This window comes from Chinchilla lanigera, unplaced genomic scaffold, assembly GCF_000276665.1.
Source record: "Chinchilla lanigera isolate Chin_1 unplaced genomic scaffold, ChiLan1.0 scaffold00004, whole genome shotgun sequence".
Classification (NCBI taxonomy): domain Eukaryota; kingdom Metazoa; phylum Chordata; class Mammalia; order Rodentia; family Chinchillidae; genus Chinchilla; species Chinchilla lanigera.
This window is the reverse complement of record NW_004955405.1, coordinates 36609471-36623792: the sequence shown is the minus strand read 5'-3', so window position 1 is coordinate 36623792 and position 14322 is coordinate 36609471. Positions and strand designations below refer to the sequence as shown.

At 44.4% G+C, this 14322-nt stretch overlaps 1 protein-coding gene across 2 annotated transcripts in view; it reads right to left on the bottom strand.

Moving 5' to 3' along the window:
* Ano4 (anoctamin 4) overlaps nt 1–14322 on the bottom strand; it is a gene marked incomplete at its 5' end in the record, with an annotated part of 365728 nt that overhangs the window by 91948 nt on the left and 259458 nt on the right. For both annotated transcript variants that reach the window (XM_005374542.2, XM_013518664.1), the window contains 1 exon segment: nt 5028–5159. In XM_005374542.2, coding sequence (XP_005374599.2) covers nt 5028–5159 — 132 coding nt within the window.

Sequence of the window (14322 nt, the reverse complement as noted above, 5' to 3'; positions counted from 1 at the left end):
GAGAAAATGGTTTACCAGTTAGCAGAACTGAAACCAAAAGTGAATCAAGAAGTCATGTGAAAATTCATATTGGATAAGAAGGCCACAGTTGACTGACTGGTTGACAGCGTTTTTCACTGTTCATCTGTACCTTCTGGATATTAGAGATGACTCATCACAATGACAGGACCCAATTCTGGAGGCCCAGGTCTGTCTCTCAGCAGTGACAATGTGCCAGCTTTGCCTCACTCTCTTCCTGGCACATGAGGTAAAATGCTTTGTGCACAGTTGAGCTTTGCAAAACAAATGGGTCAGTGTTGAGTTCTACGTTGCATGTATTTTCATGATATGTTCTGAAAATAGAAACTTGAAGAAAACATATGTAACACATCATCTGTCTGTTGGGTGACTGCAGTTGCCTCCTAGCTGGTCCCTGCCTGTTCCCAAGACGTGTTCTTGACAAATCAGTCAGATGTGAACTTAGACTGTATCGTTCTTCTGTGAAAGCCCAAGTCCTCACCATGGTCCCAAAGGCCGTGTGTCTGGCTGCCTCTAACCTCTCCAGCTCATCACTGTGACCCTTCTTCTTGTCATTTCTGCTCCAGCCACAGGGCCTTCTTTCTCCTTCTCAAACCACCCAGACTGGCTGCTCCCTACCTGAACCTGCTTCCCTCCTCATGTGACCCCGGCAAGCCTTCCTCTGACTGCACTTTCTCTAAGTCACCCAACCTGAAGAATATAAACACTGAACTGAAAAACTACAGCCTGCACCTTGTGCCCTGGCCAGAACGCTCCATTCCTTTCATTCTACCTCTCCTTTCCCCCTAGTCCCATCTCACTGATCACCTTTTCAAATGCTCTGAAGTTGACCTCTTAAAAAATGTTTACTTTATCACTACTGACTTGTGCATCAGGAAAGTTCTTTGGGGCGTGGCTGTCCTGCACATTATAGAATGCTTAGCAGCAACCATGACCTCTGCCCATGAGAACCCAGTAGTAATCCCTTCTTAATTGTGACAACCAAATGCATTTCCAGACATGGCCAAATCATCCCTAGTTGACAACTACTGTTTATAATTTGTTGCCAGTCATCCCCAGTTAAAATCTAAGTTCTAGGAGTCTTCGACTAGTTATTTACTCTTGATTCCTAAGCACCCTGAAAAACTGGCATGAAGGATGTCAATGTACACATATTTTTCACATATGCACATACAACATAGCAAATATTTCAGGTTATTTTGCTATGAAGTGGTCCATATTTAATTTCACTTCAATTTTTATGAGTTTCATAAAAATAAAATAAACAGTAATGATAGAAAGAAAGAAAATGTAGGGAGAAACTTTTTATTTTTAGCATATTTTTTTGAAAGGCAATTCCATTTGGCAATCTATTTCTTGAAAGAATACAGTGTACATCTATGATAAGACGAAACACAACTCTCTTCCATATTTGCTTTTTGCTATCTACCAGCAGCAGAAAACCTTTATTATGGGGCCTGCCCTTAGAAGAAAGTGATTGCCAAGGGTGTCACTGTCAATGCCATTCTAAGACCGAAGGGCAGCAGGGCTTAAGCAGGGCAACATTCACAGGCAAGGAGGTGAAAAGGAAGAAACGAATGATTAGATAGTCTTGTCTGGCATAGACATCAGATTTAGCTGGAGTTTAACTTATCATAGGGACTGATTGTCTGCCTGAAGGGCATCACATGATGAAAGACAGTTGGGAGGTGGTCCTCAAGGCAGGGGTCAGGGGCACAGTTTTAGTGCCCACCCACCCTACGGTCACTACCGAGGGAAATCTGGAAATGGTTGGAGATCATTTTGATGTCACAGTGAAGAGGGATAAGATGTTACTGGCATTTAGTGGGTGCAGACAAGGCATGTTTCTGATTATCCTACAGGGCACAGGTAGCCTCCACAGCAAGGAGTTACCTGGCCCCAAATATCAATCATGCTGAGGCTAAGAAATCATGCGGTAAAACAGAATGCTTAAGAATGTGAGATCCAGAGCCTCCCTGTCTGAACTTGAGTTCCAGCCTCATTACCGCCTAGTTTTCAGCAAGCTTGTTCCTCTTTTCCTGCTGGACATGCAGGTAGACCAGTTATCCCAGCATTGCTTCAGTTAGCAGTAAGTACACAGCTGAGCTGTGGCCTGTGCAATGGGATGAAAGTGTTGTACAAGACTTCCGAGCCTGGCTCATGAAAACAAAAACTTCCTAAGAACTCAGTCATCTCTCTTTTCTCTTGTCTGTGAGGAATCTGGGTTTCATGCTGACAGCAAAGTACTTTTAGGTTCTTTCCCATAATAATCATTATTTAGAATTTTCAATTGGATTTTCTCTACCACATTCATGCCTCCCCCGATTACATTTCTATCATTCTCTTTTCCTCCAAGACAAATATATCATCACATGCTCTGCAAAATCAAAAAGTTGCATGGACTTTGGACTCCATTTGGAAAAGCACGGTGCACCTCCCAGAGATCATTAACCAGCTCCTTCCCACTAAATTAAGCCAATTAGTATCATGCCCAAAGCACCCTTAGGGATTTCTTTTTTTTCTGATTGTTCCAATAATTGTTTCCAACTTGACAGCCAGCATTTTTCAAGTCATACTTTTACATACTAATCCGAAGGATGTTACCCATGTGGCATGAACTTGCTGAGCAGAAAGAAATTCCTAGCACCCACAGCATCTTAGACACATTAATTTTTCATTTTTGCTTTCACTTGACACAACTGCCTCTATCCTCTTGGTCCCATTGGGGTCTGAGTCTTAGTTTCCTCCCTCCTGGCTGCCCCTGCAGTTCTTCTTTCTTGATTCTCCTGTCTTGAAATCTCATCTCCCACTAATCAGTTTTCTTTTTCAAGCAAATGCTATGTCCTCCTCTCACCCAGTTATCTTATTCGCAGAAAAATACCATGGTTTCTCTAACATTTCTTCCTGTTTGTCCTTTCATGCACTCCTCTCTTTCCTTAGGATGCCTTCCCGTGCCTTACATACTAGGACAAGTCTTAGTAGACCCGACATCAAACATTCTCTTCTTCGTTAACTCTCATCACCTACCAACTTCCTTCCAAACAAAGAGCACTCAACAGTTGACCTCTTTGAAGCCAGACCTATCATTGTTTACAAATGCTGAAAATAATCTGCATAATGAGGTTGGGATCAAGACTGTGTATTGTTATTATTTATCTTTATATCATCTCTATCCAGAAAGTGCTGGGCAAGAAGTGGAGATTGATTAAATGACTGTTGAACCAATCAATTACTCAGGTAATCAACACACAATTGGATCAAAAAAGAACTTCTCAGCTGTGTGATTAATATCCTTATCCCACATACCATCATCTCCCATTTGTTATAGCTTTTAAAATATTTGTAGATATCATTCTCAGTTCTAGTCTCTAGAAATCTTCATGGGTGCCCACCTGTGTTTAACCTTGAGAACAATGCTCAGAAGTGATCTAAAGTAAGAAAATCAGGAACATAACCAACATGAAAAGGCAGAGTGGGAGATCTTTCTCTTCCATTTAGCTATATTTTTAAGCAATAAAACAAAAACAATATGCTATATACTTCATTGATTAGTCCATACATCTGTCCACCATCTGTTCATCGATCTACCATCTATCCATCTATCCATCTATCCATCCATCCATCCATCCATCCATTCACCCATTCACCCATCCACCTACCCATTCACCCATCCAACCATCTGTCCACCCACCTGTGCATGTCTCACAGAATTTTGAGACCCTCCACACTATGTTAGGCACTCTCTTAGGTGAGAAGCAAAGAAAATCTGCATGTAAACCAGCTCTATGGACATTTAAAAAATAATTACTGTAGAAAAAACTCCCAAGATGAATAACGTGGCAAAAATTTAAATTGGGAGTGGGAACATGCCAGCTTTCATCTGTCTTTTGCTCTTAAGAAGATGCCTACAGGTTCTGATCTCTGAATTAACATTAAGAACCTCTTGGCTCCTGTTTTCCAAGGAGATTTAAACTAGGGCTGTGAGATTCATGTTTTAAATGTTCACATCATGTACTTGGGTTGGCATCAAATCTGACCCTCAAAGATCCAAGATGTGAATGTTTTAGACGCTTTCTGGTTGCTTCCTTTGCGTTAGGCTGATCTCCCCGACCGTCACACAATCTGACGTGGAACATCTATACTTTCACTTTTCTTCTCCCCTTTGTCCTCTAGAGGTCCACAGACTCCCACCATTTTTCTGTTGCTAAAACAGGTCCCCTACCCCACACTCCCTGCAAGTTTTTCACAACTGCCATTTTGGTTTATTTTTAATCAAAATCGGCAACCTCAGGTAAGTCATTTTTATTGAGGTTGTCACAATGGCTGGAACAGGAATGACAAGGAATTCTCGCTCTGGTTGAGTGTAAGGCCAGGATGATCTGATTTATGCTCCTTTGGGAGGCTCTTTCTCTTGGCTGGTTACAGCCTTTGGCATGCTTCTCTCTCCCCTGCCTCCCACAGTCTTTTCTTTTCATCTCACAGGCTCAGCTACTTAGCAAACTTTCTTTTCTGCCCACATGCAAGAGAGACAAACTACTGCTCTGTGACAGTCTGATAGGTGAGTCCACAGGTTGGCTTCCCAGGAGGTGGCTTTTCCTGGGACAACTTAGTGAACTGTTGAAGGCAGGGGAACTGAGGAGCAAACTGAGATAAAAACAAAGGAACAACCTTCAGTTTTCAAAAAAGAAAGGTTTAGATCAGGTTCCCTTCCTGCTGCCTGCAGAGGGTGCTGAACACTGGCATTGGCACAGCCACCGAAGGGGCCTGGGTCTCTGAGTCACGGCAGTATTTGAGTGAAAAATGAGTCAAATTTGAGTCAAGGGCATTTGTCCAACACACACAGGCAGGGCCATCACATCATTTTCAACCAATGAAACTTGGGGATGGTTGTTACAGCAGCTGGCTTTCCCTGACTGACACAAACACAAGACCTGGTGGGAAGTGGGCATGGCGCTCTTGGGTCTACAGGGGAAGGCTTAGTAAGACAGGGCTTTACCAGAAACACTCACTGGTGGATCCTTTGCTGGCTGAAAGGGGCAGTGTAGCAGTCATTCTCCTCCAGGTCTGGCAGTGTCTCCTTGTCCAGCCTCATTGGCTTCTTAGGTAACCATCTCCGAAACCTGCTTATTTGTTTATCGATCCTGTGGTACATGGGAGGCAAGACCAAAGGGTACAGCACATCAGCATCACCCAGAAGCACACGAGGGATGTTTCTGTAGCACCGTAACGAAGCCACCGCACCCTCCAGGCACTCTCACTGCACCCAGAGTAGCCCCAGTTTACAGATACAAAGACGGGGAGCCAGAACCCCAGGGTTGTCTCAGTTTCACTGAGTCTTCTCAACGGCATCATCTTTGAAATTGCAGCTAAGGGTTCTATGTGATCACAACAAGGCTGGGAGGCTCTGGAGAGGAAATTGACAGTCCCTAGAGCAAAGCAGCAGGGGCCTCAATTTCTCCTATTGTGCAGGAGCTGGGAGTTCACTCTGTGTTTGGGAAATCTGCACTGTTAGAGCAGAGCTCTGGCAGTAGTTAAGGCTGGGGGCAGGAAGTGGCAGCACAACCTAGCAGATCAAGTGCACACAGTCAGCCTGGTGCTGGATCTGCGTCCTGCCTCTCTGGCACCTTCCCTGAGTGGACCACAGGGTCTTTAGCTTTCACTGTTCTATTTCAAGATATTTCCATGGGTCTTGTGGTCCCGCAGCACCACTACACACAGGTGTCATTCTGGCCAGGACACACGAGGACGGCAAGTCAAGGAAACAAACAGCAGTGTCCTAACAGGGTTGGTAAGCCGGTGTTCCTCTTTGCTTACGTCCCTGTTCCCTTTGTCCTACTGACTTCTACTGATGAACACTTTTGGCCTCCAAGCGGCCAGTTCTCGATCGCTGTTCATAGCAACCCCGGGCAGGAGCGAATCTCCCCAACAACACCGGACTGAGAATGGCTGCGCTATTTCAGGAATCTACATCATCGAATTGGTTTCCCTAAGAGCACATGTCTAACTGCATCTGGAATGGACCGCAGGGGAATGATTCTGACTTCACACATCACCAAAGGGCATCCTGAGGGGTGACTACCCAGCCCCAGGGACCCAGTCAGTCCATAAAGGAAAGCTAGGCCTGAAATGCAGATCTGTAGCTCTCCTCTTATGATTTTGGACTTCTGATTTTAGGGATCCTGCATAGTTATGGTAGGCATTGCATTTAAGCGGTACAGAAGAAATAAATTTCTCTAGAGAAGAAAATACCTACATGTTCTCTGTTTATTGACAGAAAATACCTATAATTCAATCATGTTTCACTTTTTCCAGTTAAAAATATTTCTATAACAGTTTGTTGTTTTTCTCATGAATGTGCTGGCGACTAGGCTGGGGAGGCCAACATAGCTGGTAAAGCATTTTCCAGGGTGTGCCTGTGCTAGGGTTTCCAGAAGAGCTGAGCCCTGGAGTCGGCAGGCTGGGGAAGGAAGGGGCCACACCTCGGAGGCCTGCGTGAAACCAGTGCATGCGGGAAGGGTGACTGCAGCTTCCCGGGCCGGGACTCATCTTCTCCCGCCCTCCTGCATCCGTGGGCCTGGCGCTGGGCCTGCAGACCCAGCCTGGGAAGCGCACCATTAGATTTCCTAGGCCTTCTGCTGGCAGATTGGCAGTCATGGGACTCCTCAGGGTCTATAATCCTGTGAACCGAGGCTTAAGGGCAGAAAACCAGGAAATCGGATTTCTGAAGGCAGCAAAGGACAGGTGTGCGAGCTCCACCAGAGGGAATGTTTGTGTTTGGTTGTTTTCTGGCCCTCACTGGGTTGGAGGACCTCTACCCATATTGGTGATGGTCCACTTCTTGCCTCAGTCTACTGATTCAGTGCTAATGTCTGCTGGAAAAGCCCTCATGGCTATATCACACAACAACCTTTAACCAGCTAGCTGGATATGCCTTGGCCCAGGCAAGTGGACACCGTAAAAATACCAGTCACTTCTTCTTCCCACCCTCTTTATTTCAGCATTGTTCCTCCTCGCCACAATCCCAACTCTGCTGGCCATGGCCGTCCTTTCTAGAAGCCCCAGTGTTCCAGCCAGGAGGGACGTCCCTGCTGCTCTGGGCCTCCACTCCCAGAGGACCCGGCCCCTCCTCCTCTTCAGAGAAGTGAACATTCTACCTGGGGTTGTGCAGCCAGAAAAATATAGTACATCGAAAGGGCCCAGAGCCCTAAGAAAGAGGAAAGTCCCCATCTCTTCCAGCCTTCTCTTCCTGGGCTTCTCCCCCAGCCCAGTCCTCATCCTCTCTTTAAATACACTTCAAGAACAGGAAGAGGATGAGCTTTGGAGAAGCAGCGGGACAAGAGATTAAGAACATGGGCCCCAGGGCTAGAAGGGCCTTGGTTCAAATCCCGGCTCTGCAAATATCAGCAGTGCGACATGGGGCAAGTCACCTAACTTTGCAGTGCCCCAATTTTCCCTCTCTGTGAAATGGTCATGAATGTGGTACCCATGGGCATGGGTATGGCTCACAGGGCTGTGATGATGTACTGATCACTACACTGATAATGTCTTCAGAACAGCGTCTGGTATACAGTGCGTGCTAACTACTGTTATTATGAGCTCTTTCCTTTCAAAAATAAGGATTGAAGCAAACAGCTTGCCGCTTAACATTTCTTTTTGTTTTTCAATTCAAAATTGATTTTGCATCACAACCTCTATGACTTGTCTAAGTGCAAAGATTTAGCCCTTAAATGGACTCATAAATTAGACCTCCTACGCTAAGCTGGTGGCCTTCCCCGTGGCTCCTGGCTTTATTTCATCTGATTGCCTTAAAACTCACTCAAGGAAGAGGACATTGGCCCAAAGATTTTCTGTAATAGAGCTTTTGCCTCCCACACATCTGCAGTCTGCAGCGTTAATCAGATTACATTCTGCAGAATCTGGGCACTGTGTGGAAAGACTGTGAATTCAATCCACCTGGGTACAGTGCTTTGTGTGGATAAAAGCAAATAAAGCTGTAAAAGAAATCATACTCTGTGGGGATGAAATGGCAACTTTCAGAAGCCAGCTGTGGCACCGCAATTTACATGAAATGTGGAGATGGTGAAGCGAGAGGCGCCCGGGGTAATGAAAATGATTAATTAATTGAAAAATGAGGAGTAAAAGAAAGTGAGAAGGGAACAAGAGGAGACCACTTGGCATGGCAGAAGGAAGCTAGGATTTGTTGCTGGGGGTGCCTAAAGCCTGGTTCTGTTGTTTAATTCGCTGTGTCACTCACCTTTCTGAGTGTGGTTTTCCAGGGAGGTACGATTGAGTAATAGTAACGATAGTTGTCATTGTCACCATCGCCCTAATGACCCCATAGGGTGGTTAGAAGGCTCATGAAAGATGGTGTGTACAGAATCCAGGCAGAGAACAAGTGCTAATGATTTCTTGTGGATCACTCCATACTAATACGAAAGCAATGCAAATCAGAAGAACTGGATTTTGAAAACACTAGTAGGAGAAAGACATTCGAAAAGCATCTTAAAAATAAAACTCCTAGACACTGGCTGGGTTTGGGGTTGTGGGGTGCCCTGACCTTCATTGGAGAGCCTGAACCTATACAGGACAAAGCATGGGTCCTCCAAGTTCGATCTCATCTGCCGGTTCTGCTCTGTGCATCTCACAGAGACAGAGACACTCAAATAATGTCAGAAGCTTGTGGTTTCTTCTGGCTGGTAGGCTAACCCACTGCAACATCCACTCTCTAATCCCTGGAACTGGTGAGTAGGTTAGGTTACCTAGCACAAGGGCCTTTGAGGAATTAATCAAGATTACAGATCTTAAGACAGGAGCAGCATCCTGGATTACTCAGATGGGCCCGAGTTAACCACATGAGCAGAGGGTTTTTTCTGGTTAACAGCAGGTCAGATGTGTATAAGGGCACTAGAGAGTCAGAATAGAAGGACTTGATCTACCATGACTGGCCTTGAAGATGGAAAGGTCCGGGAGCCAGGAACTCAGGAAGCCTCCAGAAGCTGAGAATAGCTTTCAGCTTGAAGCAGGTAAACAAATGGTGACCTAAAATCTCCACTCTCAGGAAAGCTCTGCCTGTGTAGGGCTGCAAGTGCTTGCAATATCAGAAGGTCCATTGACCAGCATCCATCTGATCTGGCCATGCCTTTTGTCATGACCATGTCATGCCTTAGTGTCTTCAGCCCTAAACTGATGATTAACTTCATGCTCTTTACATAGTACTTGTCAGTAATTTGAGCAATGATATTTCAGTTATACCACTGCAAACACACTTACACTGACAAAGAGCTTTGTTTGCAACACCAAATGGAAAACTTTCTGCAAATACCAAATGGAAAACTTTCCACATACAGTGATAGGTTTTAAAGTCAGCTGCAGGCCTACTAACAGCCTTGTTGCACAGCTTGCTAGCTGTGAATGAAATGTTGGGCAAGTGGCTAAACCTCTCTGAGCTGAGTGCTGGTCACATAAGGCAATGCAAAGAAGAAACAAAAAAATGACTATCAAGTGCTGCCCCATGTCCTGGGTGTACAAAGGGCTCAAGTAAGTAGTGGTTTCAAGGGTGAAGAAAATGACAGGGACAATGATGAGGAACTTGATGCAGCGAGTTCTCGTCTCAACAGAAGCTCAAAAACCATGAATATTTCTTTTATATTGAGGACACTGATCCCATATCGCATCTCATAAACAACCTGAAGCTGGAAAGCCTGAAATTCAGTCTGACATGTTAAAGTCAGGAAACAAACCAACCAGAAAGCATCCTCTTTGTCTCTTCAGTATAGATTGGAACTTACTTCATAAAGGCTGCATCGACAGGGAAAAGAAAGGCTGAGTGACTTAGCATTGATTTTGACTGCATACACTGTCATGCTGTTCCATCTGCTATTTACTGAGCCAAAGCCCTCTTATGAGGTACGCGGGTCAATCAATAAAGAGAAGATGCATCATCCACTTGGGCATTTCCAGCTTTGGCTGTCAAGTTGATATCTAAACTACAAGGCTGATTTACGTGTACAGAAGTTGCTCTGAGAGTAAGTTTGGTTCTTCTCAAAATGCTAGTCCCTAGCCAGTGAGAATCTAGGAGAAAGAGCTGGAAAGAGCTGGCCTTGCAGCAGCACAGGCACATGGGCAGCGTTGCTACCTCTGCCTCTCATCCCATGGTGTCTCAGATGGTGCTGCTTAGCCCTTGGGAGCCTCAGTTCCTATAGCTGTAGGAGTAAATAATCCTTCCACCTCAGGAGTGGCGAAGACTAGAAGAAAGGCCTTCCCTGCCAAGGTCTCCCAGCCCAGCACACAGACCTGGCAGTGACCTCTATAAGTGGCCTGCGCACAGAGTCCCGACCTGCAGGCTGTGTGTACCCTGAGGAGTCAGAGAAAGATGTTCTCCCTGGAGCCTGTAAACCCCAGGCAGGAGTCTGCACCAAGGACAACTTGATCAGACTGAATTAAATGAAACAGCCTACTTTAGAGACACCTGCTTTTCCCCAGACTAGAATAATGCAGCATCGTGTTTCTCACCGATTCCATTTTCAGAGATGATATGCCTAGAGGGAACTTACAGGTGAGCTTGTTTCTGTTCTTTCTTGTTTTAATCAGAGTTAGCTCACAGCCTTATGCTGCCCTAAATGAAGCTGTCCTGAACTGACAACAGTGATACGGTGGGAAGCTTGGGTTTCTTTTTCGTAGAGCCAAGTTTTCTATCTTTACAGCCTTTCCTTGGATAAGGCTTGTTGGGCTTTGGAAGATAATATGGTTCTTTTAGGTCACAGGGCTACTATTTGAGGCATAGCCTAAATACCTTATGGAAGAGTCCAAAGGCTTTGGAACATTTACATATATTAATTTTTTTAAATGTAGCAAAAAAAGAAGGAAGGGAAAAGCAAAAAGAAATACATACATATATATACACACACAGTAGCTAAGATAGTTATGCTACTAATTTCTCTTAGTTCATTGAAAAGAAAGATTTGCACTAATATTTTTTGGACAATTAAATACCTAGATCTTGTACTCTGAGTAACTAATTTAAAGATAACAATACACGATGTATTAATCATTGTTACTCTCCTATTATCTTGTTTTGAAATTTTGGGTTTTTTTCTCTTTAAAAAAGGCAAAAAATGTAGTGGAAAATACAAGTGATTTTTGTCATTTTGCCTGTACGCTCATCTGACACGATTGTGACACACCAAGTGTACAATGCCATCGGGCCCTGCGTTCACTGTGTCACACTGCAAAGAATTAAATCAGGCAGGTTGTGTATGGGGCGGGGACAGTGAGTGACAGTGAGCCCTCAGCCGCCAGCGGCACACACGGACCCTGCGTGGCTTTGGAATCGTATTTCCTACGGAGTACATTCATACTATTTTGTGAAGACAAAAACAAAAAGGCAGAAGAAGGATAAATTTCCCCTTCTTTATTGGGTAGGTAATTTATAATGCCTATAAGCCTGCTAAAAATTAAGAGTCAAAACAGTGCTTCACAGCCCAAGCACATGGGTAAAAAGAGGATTTATTTTGAAAAAATATATGGGAGTGTGCTTTATGAGACTCAGGTGACTTTCGGAAATAAAGGTATTGGTCAAAAGATACTTTACTTCTCTGCCTGCTCAAAAACTTTAGAATTTTTAATTTCTCTTCTCTTTACAGGAGGCAGATTTGTCTTGAGGATGCTTTCATCGGCCAATGACGTTAGATATCATTTTTTATATTTGAAACTACAAACAAAACTAAATATCCACATTCAATATGAAAAGAGAATTTGAGAATCTGGAAAGTAAGTGTTCCATTACTGGGGCAATGAAGACCACAAGTTGTAGGTGCGCCCTTTACCTTGGGATAGCAGAGATGCCCGCAAAGGGATGCAGACCCTTCCTCATCTCAGTAAGGCCATTCCGGGGTGACACTGAGTTGAAACGCGGAAACATTTTCAGATTACCTGCATTTAAAACTCACACCACACACGGGGCTTCAGAAAGTCAGAATGCTCCAGCTGGGGCAAAACCCAACGCTGCGTGGTTAGCTATGAAGTCAGTGTGAAGAGGCCACTTTAAATCAATGCGTATTGCATGTCTATATTTGTTTTCACCAGAAGCTACTTTGAAGATATCAATATGTAATACAACCACCATTGTTAATTCCCTACCACTTTGTTTGTAACTCTGTACTGCCTGTATTGTGCTTGTGATATGTTGTAAAATGTTGTAGGTCTGTTAATGTTTCCCTCCTTTTATCTTTAAAATAAAATAAAATAAATAAATAAATAAATAAATAAATAAATAAATAAATAAATGCGCTGCGGACCCATCTCTGAGGCATCTTTTTCCTTGGCTTCTGTCATGTCTAAATGCTTGGTGCTCTTAAATGAGCATCTGATTTTTTCTTCAGGCCAAATATTAGTGTTTAGCAAGCTGTTCTTCAAGCTCGAGACACAGCCTGGCTTGTATTCCTCCCAAACAACTCTGCTCATGTGGAGATCATGTGGGTGCTCAGTCTCCTGTGCTTCCCTCCTCTTGGGGTGCTGTGACCCCTCCCCCGCTCCTCTACCATGAAGCCTAACAAGGCCGCAGGGAGCCCTCAGGCCTGTGTGGGGTCCATCAAGTCCTGAGCCTCCTCCACCAGCCACAGTGAGGTTTTCTGTCCCTCCCACTCCATGGTCATGGTTCTCAAAATGTGCCCCCAGGCCTGCACCATGAGTGTCACTTGGGATTTTAGAATCTCAGTAGAAATGCAACTCGCCAACTCCACCCGAGACCTAGTGAGCAAAAACCCTAAAACTGGGCTCTATGATCTGTGTATTAGGAATCCCTTCAGGGCTGCGGTGAGGTGCAGGGGTAGAGCTCTTGTCTGGCTCAGGTGAGCCTCTAGGTCGGGTCCCCAGCACCACTAAATAAATTAACAAATAAATGCATGAATAAATAATTCCTCCACATGACCGTGATGCACATTTGAGAACCACCACTTCCTGGACACTGCTGTCACGAAGGCTACGCATGACTTCTAAACAGCTCAAACAGATGCTCAGCTTTCACTGTTTACCAGAGCTGAAGAACAACTTTCCTTACGGAAACTCATTCCTGGTGCCATTTTGACTCTGCCCTCCTTTCATCCTTCTGGTTTCAGATTGCTCCTTTTCTTCCTCCTGTCCCCTCTGTTCACCTTACTGGAAATTTCTCAATGGTTTGCCACTGGCCCTCTTTACTATTTATGCCCTTTCCTGGGGCATTCTGTGCCCACCCCAGCTAAAGTCTGGGTTTCTACGCCTCTGACTTCCAGACTGAATTCTCTAGCTTTACTTCTCACTTCAGCTGCTTTGCCATCAATTCTAAAGGCCTTCAGAACACCAACACCTCAAAACCCGCAGTGAGTTATAACGCAGAATTATTGAAAGAAACATCGCCAGTATCACCGCCACACCTGTATCTCTGCTGGATTTCCCTTCTTTGTTTTTCTGCAACAACACTTCCTAATCCCATGGATGGGAAATCCCATCTTCCCATTTCTTAAATCTCCAAATTCTTGCTAAGGGCTAAGCACTTTTACTCTAATTGCATAATCTTTGCCACACAATTTGTTTTTTTTGTTTTTTTTTTTTTTTCTTTGTTGATTATATTTGTCTCTCTGGAAAGCAGAACTACAATCAAAGAGTAGAAAGAGAAAGGAGGGGGGAACACAGAGGGAGACAAAGGGATGCTGAGAGATTGACACTATGCTTATTTGAAGGACGAACCTTCTAACCATCAGAACTGCCCACAGATGGACTGTGGAAATCTCCATCTCAAGCAACATTTAAGCAAGCACTGACTGGCCACACAGCAGGACTAAAGTGTTTAATGAGCGGTTGGCCTCTATATGTTGACATCCCATTTCACCTTGAGAGTCTATATTTCCTTTTATCCCTTTGTTCTCTTTCAAACCTTCCTTGTCCTTTCCTTCTTCAATGTTTGAGCAAATATTTCTGTTCCAAGTCTGTGTCTGATACTTTGGGCAGGCATAGTTTTTCCATATTTCTTCTCTTTGTGGCCTCCTTTCTCCCCAGTCCACTCCTCAGATTTGTTAGTTCATTCACCCCACCTACCATGTGCTGGGTGCTGAACAGAAAAGAATTGAATGTGTTGTCCTTAACTTCAAATACCCTTCGGGTGGGACAGTGGATCAATGTCACACATGACATAGATTACACCTGCATCATCGGTGACAGCACAGGGTGACGGGGCCACAGGGTGCCACTGGGAGAAGAGAAGAGAAGAGAAAGAAGAGAAGAGAAGAGAAGAGAAGAGAAGAGAAGAGAAGAGAGGAGAGGAGAGGAGAG